Source organism: Oncorhynchus mykiss, chromosome 24 (genome assembly GCF_057628025.1).
Source record: "Oncorhynchus mykiss isolate SJ-2025 chromosome 24, ASM5762802v1, whole genome shotgun sequence".
NCBI lineage: Eukaryota > Metazoa > Chordata > Actinopteri > Salmoniformes > Salmonidae > Oncorhynchus > Oncorhynchus mykiss.
The window spans coordinates 5,861,055-5,876,487 of NC_143045.1; the positions used below are offsets into that span (position 1 = coordinate 5,861,055).

The window sequence follows — 15,433 nt, forward strand, 5'->3', positions numbered from 1 at the left end:
GGGCCAAATCAGCAGAAGGGTACCCGACAGACATTTCAATAGCCCTAATGCGTAGCGAGCTGGCAGGACAGACCATTCGTTCGGTCGACCCACTTCCTGTGGGCATGATACTGATTCGCTCTTAATAATCTTTGGGGCTGCAGCGTGTCGCGTACTGGGACCTGGCAGTGGCTGTTACGCCATTCCTCTGCACAGCGTTCGAAAATTGTCTAGAAATTACAGCTTCAAGGTGTTTGTTGTTCGCTTGAGCTCTTTGTCTCTGAAACGTGTCCTTTATGCACATTCCTCTCTTCTTCCAAATCAATATGGAAGACAAGAGGCAGAGTTTAAGCAAGCGTTTCTGCCCAAGAGTCGAAACAAAACCTCTGATTCGTCCAAAACAAAGAAAGATTTTTGTTTTTTTTATGATGAGCTGTTTGAGAAATGTACTGTACTTGCGTTTTGTGTGGGTGTGTGTTTGTATTAGTGTATTGAACATCTTTGAGTATACTATGTGCTCATAACCCTTCAGTGGGTGTGTAGAGAAGTGCAAGATACATAATATGCTATGTTTACATAACATAGGTGTATGTGTGCGAGCATGCATATGTTCGTGTGTCTGCAAGCATCCGTGTGTGCTCATGGCTTTCCCGGACCAAGTAAATAAAATCAGACAACTAGTCAATGAAGAACAGGGAGCAATGTTTAAGTACTTAGTCCTAGATAAATTCACCTATAGGAACATCTCTTCTGTCCCAGTCAGTTAATTGGCTGCCGTGTTCATTAGTTTCGGCTCCCCACAATATCTGCTGAGAGAGAGTGTTTATCAGAGCACAGACACATCAGTCTATAGAGACTGTGTACCAGCTCTGAAACCAGCCACAATCCAAACTGTGTCTCCCTCCGTGCACAACGTTCCTCTACGTGTTCGGCATTCAAAATCATCCCTCCAACTCCCAGTGGTAACAGAAACCGCTTGGGGAATAGGTTTCCCCTGAAAACACCAAAGAGAGTGAAGTTCCCTCTTTCTCTCACTCTGGCTGTGCTTTTTCCCACCGTGGGACAGAACCGCCTATCTTCAGTCACTAGGATTTGCATCCAGGATCTTGACCCTTCTGCTGATTAGGCCCGTTGCAAATGAGCTTGTATGTTCACTTTGTTATATTACTCATTGGTTATTACTGCATTGTCGGAACTAGAAGCACAAGCATTTCGCTACACTCGCATTAACATCTGCTAACCATGTGTATGTGACAAATAACATTTGATTTGGGATACCCTAAATGAGATCCCAAATCAATATGCCCCCTCAGTGACAGCAGCCATTGATCAGAGCAGAAAAACTAAACAGGCCGCCTGCACACAGGCTTGGGCCAGGCCCTGTAAGACAACGTGAGGAGCCCTGGGCCAGGCCCTGTAAGACGACGTGAGGAGCCCTAGGCCAGGCCCTGTAAGACGACGCGAGGAGCCCTAGGCCAGGCCCTGTAAGACGACGCGAGGAGCCCTAGGCCAGGCCCTGCAAGACAACGTGAGGAGCCCTGGGCCAGGCCCTGTAAGACAACGCGAGGAGCCCTAGGCCAGGCCCTATAAGACGACGCGAGGAACCCTAGGCCAGGCCCTGTAAGACGACGCGAGGAGCCCTGGGCCAGGCCCTGTAAGACAACATGAGGAGCCCTGGGCCAGGCCCTGTAAGACGATGCGAGGAGCCCTGGGCCAGGCCCTGTAAGACGATGCGAGGAGCCCTGGGCCAGGCCCTGTAAGACGACGTGAGGAGCCCTGGGCCAGGCCCTGTAAGACGACGTGAGGAGCCCTGGGCCAGGCCCTGTAAGACGACGCGAGGAGCCCTAGGCCAGGCCCTGTAAGACGACGCGAGGAGCCCTGGGCCAGGCCCTGTAAGACGACGCGAGGAGCCCTGGGCCAGTTCCTGTAAGACGACGCGAGGAGCCCTGGGCCAGGCCCTGTAAGACGACGCAAGGAGCCCTGGGCCAGGCCCTGTAAGACGACGTGAGGAGCCCTGGGCCAGGAACCTGTAAAACGACGTGAGACTTGGAATGGAAAGAAACACTTTTTGATGACCAAAATAATTCACAAATTACAGAACGGTCCATCAGCATCTATCAGAGTGCTACAAACTCAAAATAATTGATATAAATTGATGTTGGACCTGGCATATGCAATGAGGGAGGCATCAAAACAGAAAATAAATCAGAATAAACCTTGGAACAAGGACGAAGGAGCGAAATAATAAACAAGGAGAGAAGAGAAGAAACATGTCTTCTCAAAGCAAATGAAAAATCAGACCTTTTTTTATCTCTTACAAATAACGATTAGTAACTACCAACCTAATTTATTAACTCATTATAATTACATAAATGTATACAACATGAAATGTTTCTGGTGTTCTTATGATTGCTACTGTTTAGCTGATAGACATCTTGTAATTGTATGTCTGTGAGTCAAAATGTAATTTCATCATAAAACCTTGAGTAACTCATTAACGCACAAAAAAAAAAAACATTTTGAAAGTTTTTAAACTCATTCTAACCAAGAGACCCCATCAGCCCTGTTCAGATCCCTCCTCACCTGTAGATGAGTGTGTCATCCAGGGAACTGTTGTACTGGACCTGGTACATCCTGATCCCAGGGACGTGGTTCTGATATGGCCATTTGATCAGCACTGAGCTAGCTGTCAGCTCCGCCATCAGCACCCTTCCCTCCTGGTTCCTCCGTGTGTCGTTGCCCGTGGCCGTGGTGGACTTGGCCGAAGTGAGGATGTCTGAAGGGCCAGGGTCGGGCTCCCGTAGCCGATTGGTGCTGTTGGCCAGGTGGGGGAGGAGGTTGACCACCAGCTCCACCTGGCCCGTGGACTCCCCCGCCGCGTTGGAGGCAATGCAGGTGAAAGTTCCAGAGTCCTTCATGGAGGTGATGTTGATGTCCAGGCTGCCATTGCTGAAGGTGACAGTCCTTGATGTGTTGGAGATCAGACGGCCCTCGGGGGAAATCCAGTGAATCTCTGGGTCCGGGTCTCCGTTGGCCTTGCACTTCAGACTGGTTGGCTGGCCCTCCATGGTGAAGGTCTTGGCAGACTTCCTGGTCATGACCGGAGGGTCACAGATGAACTCCTCCTCGGGGATGGTCCAGAAGTACTTGGCTGTGAGGTCTGGAGGAGAGGCACAAGTCTCCAGGTCATCTTCCCTGGTCAGCCTCCTCAGCCACAGCAGCTCACAGTTACAGTGGAGCGGGTTTCCACCAAAACTCATCACCAATGACGACTGAGGGGATCCTTTGGCTTTCGCGTAGACGGGGATGCGCAGAAAAAGTGGATCCGGAGGGATCTTCTTCAGCTTGTTGGAAGTCATGTCTAGACGCGCCAGCTTGTGCAGGTTGGTGAAGATCCCTTGGGGCACGTGCTCTATAAGGTTATGGTCCATGTTAAGGGTGTTGACGTTGGTTAGACGACCTATCGTCTCCCAGGGGATGTCCACCAGGTTGTTGTAGGACAGGTCCAGGTCTTCCAGGGTTCCTGTGAAGTCGTCAAAGGCGTGGGGAGAGATATCGTGCAGCTGGTTGTTGGCCAAGATCAGGTGCCTAAGGTTGGTGAGCCCCCGAAAGTGGTCATCCCTGATCACACTCAGCCGGTTGCTGTCCAGGTGCAGCGCTCGCAGCCGCTTGAGGTCCTCGAAGGTGTAAGGCATGATCTGGCTTATGGTGTTGCGGGACAACGTCAGATGGATCAAACTAGTCATGTTGGCAAAGTCCCGCCTCCTTATGGCTGTGATAAAGTTCTCAGTGAGACGCAGCTCCACGGTGCGCCGGTCGATGACGGTGGGCACGAAGAGTAGGCCCGTCTTGGCACAGAGAATGGCCAGCGAGGGGGACAGGTTCTGGCACATGCAGCGCTTGGGGCACAACTGCCCCCTGGTGGAGACGGCCAGCACCAACAGGGAGAAGATCAGCCGGTCCATCCTCCCTCGGGCGTTCTGGGGAAACTGCAAGGCAAAGGAGAGAGGCACTAGTCAGGACATGTCAGGATGTGGTACTCCAAGCGGGGAATTGACTAGGTGAATCAAGATTTTATATCTACGTTGAGCTATTACAGTGGTCAAACTGAGATTAAATATCTCTATCAGCCATGATCGGAATGTAAAACAGCCGTGTTCATCTGAGCATTCAGATGATCAAAGCCAGTAAACGTATGCGAATACATTTCAACGAGTGGGCAATGCCCTCAATTAAATGTTTAGCACACACTGAAGCATAAGGCAGAGGTGACGTTACAAGCGAGCCAATTTTATTCACGGCTTGTTTCTTATTTTCCTCCTCATAGATACTTCTTGAAGATTTTCGGGAATCATACACATGGCATGCCAATATGTCCAATGAAGAGATAAGGACAAACAATAGGTGCGTGTAATTATAGCTTAGCAAATCATTTAACTCAACATGCAATCCCTGGACAACGTTAGCTGGCTGCCATATCACAGTTTAAGGATTTACCACAGCGGGTCTACCTTCTGTGGATTATCTAAAAGCCACTTTATTTTTTATTTTTCCATAGCTCCCTCCATCTCCAACATGAGTGAAAACACAAATATATCTGTATAGAAGACACCAACTGGGAATGCATATACAGTTGTAGCAAAAGCACGCAGTCATCCACCCACCCACACACTTACAAACTCATTTTATACCAATACACACGCAAATACACAAAACAGCAATGCACACACAACACACAGCACGAGTGCATGCGTAACCCCCACACACACACACACACTCTGAAAAAAAAAAAACGATTGGTAGTCCTATTACAAATGGAAAAGATCTTCCTGAAATGAGGTAGCGAGACAGATTTGAAGTGCTGCGAACTGCCGATGGTCGAGATGTTCCCATCTCTCTCGTCGTAAAATGTCACTTGAATGTATTTATCGTGGTAATTCCTTGCTCATGGCAAAGTACCCTAAACACACACACACACACTATCTGTATTTACGACAGCCTTTCTGCAGCTACAGTTCTCAGCATTTACAACTCAATGCACCAGGACATGCAATGGGATTTGTCATCGGCCATTAAAAAGGCCTTATGTTCTTCTCTGTGAATTGAATGAAACCATTGAATGGAATTGGAATGGAGATGTAGGATGCCATTGAATAGCTTCTCGCCTGTGACCAAGTGGCCATCCGCCATACAGCATCAGCAGAAACATAGCAGCTGCCCATATGCATCTCATTTCACCCACCCATTTCACAGCTGCACCTTGGATTACGGGGCTGATGCTATGGTGAATACCAAACAGACGTAAAGCCATGGAAACCACGTTGAAACTCTTGAAATCTTTTTATTTATTTCACTTTTTGTTTGTACATGCATTCAATTTGATCTAGTGAATAGAGGTGCGGTAGACACTGATGCAGTTAGTCTCAAGGTCAAATCACTGTGTGAGACATTTAAGCTGCCATACATACCGTAATAGCCCACATAGCGTAAGTAGATCAAATGGGGTGGATCCTCTGGCAAACGTTTACCTCCTGGTTCTTCATAATTAAAAAGGAATTAACTGTACTGCCAGCCAACACAAAATCCAACTTAGCTTCCGTCAAGTGCTTATCCTGTAGCAATCCCGTCCTTTTAAAACGACAGGTCAACCGCTATTAGGAACTGTACATTGCGGTTTTGCAGTGAATACAAATAAAGATGAACAATAAACATACAGATGTGTAACTCCGTTGTTGAATAGATGGCGGGTCAGGTTGCGTTCAATTCGATAAGGGGAGATGCGGGTAAATGGCAAAACAACATGGCCGCTGTTAAATTTCCCTCTGTTAATCATCTCTCTCTCTCTCTCTCTCTCTCAGGCTAAGCTGTTGTAAGACAACACCATCATCTAAAAAGGTCAACAATCTGCTCTAAGAATGAGGGCCTGATTTCCAACTCCTCTCATATCACATATACTGAAGCCACAGCCCCGTCAGCTGGGGAAACATCATTATGTGGGCAGAAATCTCCCAAGGTACAGGGCTTAAAATGCCAAGCAGCTAACCGTCAGCTCTCTGGTGAATCTTGGTGTGGAGACTGGAGACAGTTGACACCCCAGAGCTTATTTACGGGATGAGCCTCCACTCTGCCCTGCTCTGACAGAATTCTCTGACCCCCGTGCCACCCCACAATGGAGATGGATTAGGCTGTCGGGCTGTGGAGTGGAACGGTCTGCAGTGCCCCGGGAAGGGCCCAGTCGATGAGAAGGGAGAAGAGAATAGGAGCAAGACCCAGAGCGGTTCACTACGCATGGAGTAAACACAGCCAGGGCGACACTTGATGGCTGCCGTTTCCTCCACTCTTGAGACAAACAGAACACGGGATCGCTTGTCCCTCTGTTATTAAAAGAGTCGAGCTTCTGCTTACTGTCAGTATGTTTTAATGCTGAAGAGTTGTACAGGAGCACTAATGTATTCTGGTTTTGCTCGTACAAGACAGGCTACAAGCGTGTGCAAATACTAAGTCGTTAAAACATGAGCATCGTTCGTTTTTTAATCATATAAATGACCAAGTTCCTACAGTATACATTGAAACATGAGGCAAGATGAAAAGAGCCTGGTAGAACGTGATGTCAGTAGTACACCAATGACCTCACATAGAGGACGACTACGGGAATATATTTCAAGGGAGATGAATTAGTCTTCTCAGAAAGGCCTACCCACATAAATGGACAGAGGAGATCTGGCACACGCAGACGTTTTGTTGTCTCAGCTAACCCATCTGCCTTTAGAGCAGGAACTTCATTGCGAGGACAATCGCATCGGTGCGCGATATTTACTCACGTCGCATGAAGTGTTCGTTTATCACAGCAATGTGGCACCACATCCTGTGTGTCTGGCTGACATGTTTTGACAGATATGCGCTCATGTCATTGTTTTCTGTGGTACGTAATGAGCTACAAATATCACAGTGGTGTTTTTTCCCCCCTACTTGACGGTGTGAAGCCGATATTCAAACAGAAGAGCTCCACAAATATTTTTTGGGGGATAAGTAGACGATTCTGGTTTGTGTGTTTGTTCAGAACGCTGCTCTGGTCTGGAGCTCATCCATTAGCCAACGGACCAAAGGCCTATCTCTCTCACATCCCATTACACACCACCGCCACTCTCCTCCTCTGATGAAGGGATGGACTGGAAAGAGAGAAAACAAAGTGCTTCAGCAAGACGCTGTGCCATGCAGCTCTGCTATTGGTCGGGGTGACCCTCAGAGTGTGCTCCGAGGTGTTTGGTCTCATAGCAACCGTAGACGAACAGGCAGACTAGGGGTCTAGGAGAAGGAGATTGGGTTTCAAAAACCCCGTAAATTGTATATTTGGAAACTTGTGTTTGTTTGTGCTTGGGCCTGTGTAGGATTGAGATGGCGGTGCTCAGAAGGAGGGAGACCGCAAGAGAGTCAATCATTTGACACACTGTCTCAGCCACTGAGTTATTTCAAGAGACACATATACACTGAGGGGCAACATACCAGCATATCCAATATAGTACATTTACGGTATTGCTAGTAGATACCCACAGAGTTCCAGTAATTGCGCTAACGCTAGTTAGCATTGGCTCGCAAAACTACCTCTAGCTTCTGGCTACAGACACAGAAATGGTACCCAATGAGTTCATCTGACTCTGGAGAAGTAGACAAAGTAGACAAATCCCAAAGTATCCTTTGAATCATTAACTCCGCTGAGTGACATCAACTATGCAGTATTAATGGGGAAACGGGGCAAAAAGGAGCTTCTCGCCGTCTGTGCTCGTCAAATAAAATGGATAACACAGTAACTGGGTTCCGTTTGATGCCCGACACCGAGAAGACTTTCCTCGAGGGTATTTTGGATCCATATTCAATGTGCTCCAGCGGTTAAGTTACAGTACGACATTGTGTGATTATTGCAAGGCAAAATAACCTCAGGGTTTAGTATAACCTACCGTACCATAAACCCAGTGAGCCTTCAAAAAAAACCCCCTGCTTTGACTGGAGCCTTTAGAGATCAACCATTTTGCTGTGAAACCCTACGATGGGCGTTTATACCTCGAAGTCGACGGACCCCTCGCCACACGTCCCCCACATTGGCCGCGACAAGCTACTGAGATCTAAGCCGCGCAGGGAATACAGTGCACGTCATGGGGATACCACCGCTAACACATAGCACTGCGATTGAATGATCCGCCCGCAATAGCCCCGCAGCATACCGCGACCGTGAAGCATACCGCAGCACTAATCGAACGCGACTGGTCAGAATGCATGTACATTTCATGCAGAGTCGCGGCAGGCCTCAAATGAGAGTGGAAATCAAAGGCGCCAAGAAAATACTCGGTCGGCGGTGGACTTTACACGGTGACACCGGCAAGCTGGGTTCCCTTTGAAAGACCCTTTTTAGCGAAAAAAGAGGCTAGGCGGGGGGCCCTACTTGGTAGTCAGCCGTGCTAACTGAGCTCGATTCAGGATCGCCACATGCAGCTGTTCCTCTAGGGGCTCGTCCGTTCGAAGAGATGAGACAAACTGTTTAGAGGTGTACACTGCTTGTGGTGTCGGAAGTGGGGCTATCATGCTCTTTTTATTTCATTTGAATATTCCGTTTCTTTAACCCCTCTTGGCATCTTACTTTGCGGTGAAAGAAATGGAGGAAAATAGTGACAAATTAGAGGAAAATAGTGCAATTGTAGAATGTGAAGCATATAGAATATTGTTTTTTGTTTTACATTGAATCAGACACGGTTAGATTTGCGCATCACAATCTGCCCGATTTTGCACGACTGGCATACTTTTCAGACTGCTGAGTAGGTTCATATTTAAATCCGTGTGCCGTTTCTTCTGCTACACCCCGGCTGCTATTACTTTGGATGAAAGGCACTGAGACATATTCAATGGTTTTAGAATTGTCAGATCGTTCCTCAAGTCTCACAGTTCCTTCATAGACAAGTCTGTGAGGCCTTTGTCTGACTGTCACATCACTGCATTACTGTGTGGTTCACCCAGATAAAATAACGTAGCTTCCCATAAAGTAAAGTTTTTTTTATTTTTAAATAACAATGAATAAGGTGGTATATGATGCTGTGCTATTCCCAAAATATGGTCATTTAACAGACTTTTATCCAAAGCTGTCAACAGTAAGACATACGCAATACACAGTATGTGGCCCATGTGGGAATGAAACACACAACCCCGCTTGCTGCCTGAACCATGCTCTAAACCATCGATGGTATTATAACTACCATACACGGAAATCAAGTGATTTTATCCACGTGTGATGCTGGGATAAAAAAAAAGTTGCATTTCTGTCCGTTGGCCTACTTCTTATTCCTCCATCATGTGAAAAAGAGCCAGTCCTTCAGCCTCAGAGCATTATAAAATCCACTCGAGTATGCTTCATCAACCTTTCCTATGCAAAACTAGCTGAAATCAAGTATTCCATGGCCATACCGTAATGTGAATCTACACTGTTTGCCTAGTATTACTAAAACTACAACATGCATAGAGAATATATGAATTCTCCCCTGTCCCGCAGTAGAAAATGTCCTTTATTTTTTTGCCTATGGTTCATGTGATTATAGTTGTGCTGCAAGGGTACCCAAGGGGAAAGGAACTCTGCAGTCTGTGATGGGACCCAGTACAGTTTGATTGAGTCCGATTTCAGAGCCACTCTCTTCTGTCACATCTCCCCGGAAAAGGGTTTGAATAATCTCTAGCAGCTTCAGCAGACTTGCTCCATTTCACAGCGACTCCCAGTGAATTACCTTGGGAGAAGACACACTCCCTCCCTGGATATATCTGCCTTGACTCATCCCTGTCTCCCACTGCCCCCCACCGAACCCATCCATACATGTCCCGCATCTACATCCCTTCATCTCTCTCTCTCTCTCTCTCTCCTCTTTCACCTTTGCCTCAGCTCCCATATCCATCCATCGTAATCTCCAACATATGGAAAAGAATCATGAGAATGAAATAATCTGATATGGCAGAAGAGGATTATTTATACAACAATCTATTAAGAATCTGGTAAGATGTTGTATGTGTTGCCTTATATGACAGTGGTGTATTTGTATATGTTTTGATTTATATGCCTTTATATGTCATACACAATTGAATAAATGAAATGATGCCAACAAAGATATGGTATGACATATTTAAGACAAAATATTGTATACGAATTATGAGTCACCTATAAATATTTTATGAAAAGTATCTTCTGAGAATGTAACCTCTACAAAAATAAAGGATTTCGTTAATAGGTTTCACATAGTTTTTTTGAAAGTCAACAAATTAAAAAATATATATATATATATATATATATATATTTGCATATACATTTTCATGTATGAGTTTCCATGGTGAAGGTTGGGCAGCACTGGACTGTTGATTTATCTACAGCTATGCCTTTGGTCTCCCATCCAGGGTTTTAATCAAGCCCATCCCTGCTTAGGTTTGATATCTGTCACCGACTACTACCAATGTGCTATCGTGAGAATGGCTATTGAGAGATCTCCACTTAATAACCAAATAGATTCACTGCTGCTATCAAAGTCATTCCTCCTCATCTCCTCACTCCTTCTCTTCCTCCTCTCCTCTCCTCCTCTTCTTCTTCTGATCATCCTCCTGTCCTCCTCCAACTCTCCTCCTCCTGCTCTTCCTCCTCCTGCTCGCTGCAGACTGCTTCTTTTTTTCAAAAAGTGTCACATTGCATGCGTCAATGATGTCAGACAGTGGTATGCAAGTGCTTTGAAATGGGTATGTCCCATGTACGTGAGACTTCAGACACTATGCGTTTCATATGACGCATGCAACATTTCTGTTATGTCTAAATGTTAACCACCCGTATAAGTCAGATATTACGAGAATCTTCTAAGTGTATTTGCTGCCATATGTATTACTGACAAGTTCCAGGTAAAACATACAGGAATCTTGTTCAATTCTTCTATAGCTTTCCCATATGGGATCCTGCTATCCTACCCTCTCTGATCTGCTCTTCATCCCCTACCCTATAGACTATCCATCAACCAATCCAACATTCTACCAATCCACCTATGCATCCACCCATGTATCCATCCACCCTCAAACCCACCCAGCCATCCAACCAGCCACCCCTCTGTAAAGTCAATATTCAAGATGGCTCCAGAATGTACAAATCATTCCAAGGGAATTCTTCTCAGTTTTTCTCCATTAACTCAAAGATGTAGAAATATCAATTTATGCACATTTAACACCACCACCTGCCCAAAATGACCTGTTGGCATTACTAGCGCAGTGTTTTCCTTAAATAAAAAATCTTAACAACATGCAAATAGAAAAAAAGGGCACTTTAGGGTCCGTTACGTGTTTCTACGGAAATGTCAAGGTCTCAGAATAGCTGAGAAATACTGCAAGACCTATCCAGGCAAATGACAAAATGACTCACTCAGACTGCATGCTGTGTTTTCTTCAAGCATTATCCCCATTTCTCTTTTCTGTTACAGCTCGTTCAGTGATCAATTCACCGCTAAATGTAGGATGCACATCAATGTTACTGGCTTTTAAAGCAACATCGAAAGTGCCTGAATAAATTAAGACTGGCACACAAGACAACCCTGGGTGCACATAGGCACAGCTACAGTATTCTTTTCAACTTCACAAGTAGTAGTTGAGTTTGTGCTAATGTACAAGCAGATTTGACTTATGTATAATGTTGTGGTAGGTTCTGCCCCATTAAGGGACCAGTCACTTTGTGTTAAGGTACAGTTGACTTGTGACCCCAGGCCAGACAGGGGCCGCTGCCTCAGGGGACAGGCTACAGCAGGTCCCTGTACTTGATAGAGGCTGTGACACTGACCTTTGACCTTAAACCTCCACACACTAAGGGCAGCTCTCCCAGAGGGACGTTGTAGCAGGTGCCGCCATGGCAACCGGTTGTGAAAAGTTAAACCGGCCCTTAAACCTCAGCCAAGACGAATAGGAATGGGAAAGGCTTCCTTTAAATTCTGTCAATTCAGTTCTTGGAAATGAGATCCCACAAACCCAACTGGTGGTTTAGGGTTGGGATTTGGACTCATCAAAATCACCATTATTGATGGGCCAGATGGCCAGCAGATTGGAAATTGTGCGGGAGCTGTCTCTTGTCTTGGATATGTCAACGTTCCCCCTTCGTGCCTCTGAAATCAAGACCAAGTCCAAGACAGCTGTCTGCCATCAAGCCACTGCTGCCTCATTACAATATTCAATGGAAAGTCTGTCCATTAGGCACACAGTGCTGTTCAATACGAGATGTATCGAGGCACGCTGCACTGACATACATACCTCTATCTGGTGTGGTCTGGCAGGGTCGTGATCCTCATGAAGACTGTGTGGGCTGTGTTGGCCTAGCAGAGGAGGGCAGACATGGGCAGCTATGTGGTCAGGGTGCCGGTGAGCAGGCGGTAAGGTTGACTACCCAAGCAGCATCTGGGTGTCGGTACTGAGAACTAAAGGAAACAACTGGGTCCCTTGTGGAGGATGTCCATTGACCTGTGGGTGAGAGAGAGAGAGACACACCACATGATATACACTGACTGTACAAAACATTAAGAACACCTTCCCAATATTGAGTTGAAATTTGTCAGGGCATGGCAGCGCTCCACAATGCCACTTAATATAATGTTTACATACCCTACATTACTCATCTCATATGTATATACTGTACTCGATACCATCTACTGCATCTTGCCTATGCCGTTCTGTACCATCACTCATTCATATATCTTTATGTACATATTCTTCATCCCTTTACACTTGTCTGTATAAGGTAGCTGTTGTGAAATTCTTGATACACAAGGGAAACTGTTAAACGTGAAAAACCCAGCAGCATTGCAGTTCAGGACACAAACCGGTGCGCCGGGCACCTACTACCATACCCTGTTCACCCTCTGAATGGCACACATACATACAATCCATGTCTCCATTGTCTCAAAGCTTAAAAATCCTTTAACCTGTATCCTCCCCTTCATCCACACTGATTGAAGTTGATTTAACAAGTGACATCCATAAGGTATCATAGCTTTCACATGGATTCACCCGGTCAGTCTGTCACGGAAAGAGCTGGTGTAACGTGCTTGATATGTTTTAAGAAAACAATTGTGGGATCCACTAACATCGGGTAGGTTGTAGAACAATCTACCAACAACGAAATCAAAATCAGAGAGCAGTTGTGTGGTACGACGAAACACATTCCACAATTGATTCTAACCCATTCCAGACTGGATTCGATCTATTCGATTTATTCTATCAACTTATATATGCGCTGCTCAACTTAACTATAATATCCTCATCGTTATTCTATGCTATGTATTCTAATCTGAGAGTACGTGACAGATCTATTCCCCTCTAAAACGGTCCCTTCTCCGGCTGACCTCTCGGGGGGAGAGCCGAGTTCAACTCTCGCAAATCAGCCCCACTCGCCGCCTCACACTCCGGCTTAGAACTTTTTGCTGTCGGGAAATATGCCCCCAGAGTAGCAGAGCATATTTGCATTTTGCATTGCAGAGAGGAAAAACAGTGCATGATAACAACACACTGATGCACTGTCAAGTCCTTACTAACAAAAGGGAGAGGAAAATAACAGACTCGCTCACACACAACCCAAACAAAGAGACTGATGGTTAACTCTGGGGTTATGTACATTGTTGACCTGCTTTCAAACTAGGCGGGAAGGAATTGGGTTTTTATTTCGTCCGGGTATTTACCTACAAACACATTCCCGTCTTCCACTCCTTCGCTCTTTCCCACCTTCCCATCCAGCTTTCTTCTCTCCTCTCTCCCTCGCTCTGCAATATGATGATCGTAATTGGACAACCACTCATTAGAGCCTGCATAACAAAACCCCATATGCTCCCATTGGTTTCATGATCTAGCGAGAGGCTTAGTGGTGGCATAGGTTGCCACGAAAAAAGCATTGCCATCATTTACAGAAATACATTCAAATTAGGAGAGGAAGGGAGAAGAGACTACCTATGGTATTATTGATAACAATTCATCAGTGTAGCCATGTGTAAAGGGGTAGCTCATGTTTCCCTGATCTACCATTTCCTGCATTTTTGATCCTCCATGTACTGAGCTGAAAGTTGGAGCTGAAAACTGCTCGATGTGTCACCTGAACTGAAATGCACAGGCTGGCCCTTTGTCTGTGGCGTGTGCCCTCTGTACCCACATGCTCTGTGTGTTTCAACAGACCTGAATCCAACTCTGTGACCGTTCACCTGACCCAGATGAGCACAGCGTCATGTCTTGCCTAGTTAAATAAAGGTTCAATAAATACAACAAACAAAAAAAATATGGAGGAGCTGAGTGATCAGATGTAACCGTCAGCTCAACAGCCTTGTCAACCAGCAGAAAAACAACACCAGTGGGTTACTTTGATCAGACGGAAAAGACGTTCATTTTCCAAACCACAACACAAACATCAGACAGGAAACACTGGCAGCTGCTGTACGTGGATGAGGGGCGTGTGTGGATAGTGTCGGGTAAACGCGCCTGTTGTGTCTGCGAGACAGTCTGAAATATCCACTTAGGCCCAAGAACCCTGAATAAATAGAGAATGCATTAAGATGTTTTTTTTTTTTTTTTTTTAAGTGTGTGTTTGTGTGTGAAAACTGACGTGTGAGTGCATGTGTGTGTGAGTGCATGACTGGGGAATGTGTACAAAGTACACATACGTGTGCGCATCTCACTGACACGTCTCCTAGCCGTGAATTACCAATCTGTCCATAGGGACATGCTGCGCTGTCTGACCTCGCACAGCTGTTCACGAGGAGAGGATTATACACATCTTAACATACAAAGGAATCGGTCAGCCACATAAATACTACTGGAAAGTCATTCCGGTGTCCATGCATAGTACACACTTAAATACATCAAAGATAAACCACGTCGGTTCTCATATTGGCAGTCAGTGAGACGCTTGTGAGTCTGAGTGCGTCACCGTGTCTGGAGATTGGAGAGGGCTCTAGCCAGTCCAGTGGCTTATTCCAGAACAGTGGGCAAAGCACTGTGAAGCACTGTGGGTGGATAGATGCCGAGATGTCACTTTGCATTGAGCAGAAGGAACGCTTTATAATTGGAGCCCACTCTCGCGATCTGCAGGGCGGAGAGCGAAGGCCTCGGCGTGGTGTGAATCCAGTCACTCGTATTACAGCAGCGTTCCAAGTCACACACCCCTGTCGCCTCTACTGCAAAACAAACCGAAGGAGTGCGGCACCTCGTGTGAAACTGATGGGTTAGCGCTCACCACGACACATTACAATAAATCACGCTTAAAAAGTCTCTGAACGCATGCGATGCAAATGGTCCAATCTTATCTTCTCTCTCCAGTTTTGGTACCAAGGCGACAGATGCAAGACTACTGATAACTGACCGGCAGATGTGAGCCTAGCGAAATCCCAAGGGAACATTTCTCCGCATTACTGCCAACAGATACTAATCT

General features: G+C 46.0%; 1 protein-coding gene across 2 annotated transcripts in view; it reads right to left on the reverse strand.

The window, feature by feature from the left end:
- LOC110503574 (leucine-rich repeat and fibronectin type III domain-containing protein 1-like protein) overlaps positions 1–15,433 on the reverse strand; it is a 116,409-nt gene that overhangs the window by 39,456 nt on the left and 61,520 nt on the right. For both annotated transcript variants that reach the window (XM_021581973.3, XM_036961479.2), the window contains exons 2-3: positions 12,277–12,483; positions 2,563–3,968 (exon numbers count right to left, since the gene is read on the reverse strand). In XM_021581973.3, the coding sequence (XP_021437648.3) occupies positions 2,563–3,944 (1,382 nt within the window). In that variant the 5' untranslated portion in view covers positions 3,945–3,968; positions 12,277–12,483. The remainder of the gene's footprint in view (positions 1–2,562; positions 3,969–12,276; positions 12,484–15,433) is intronic.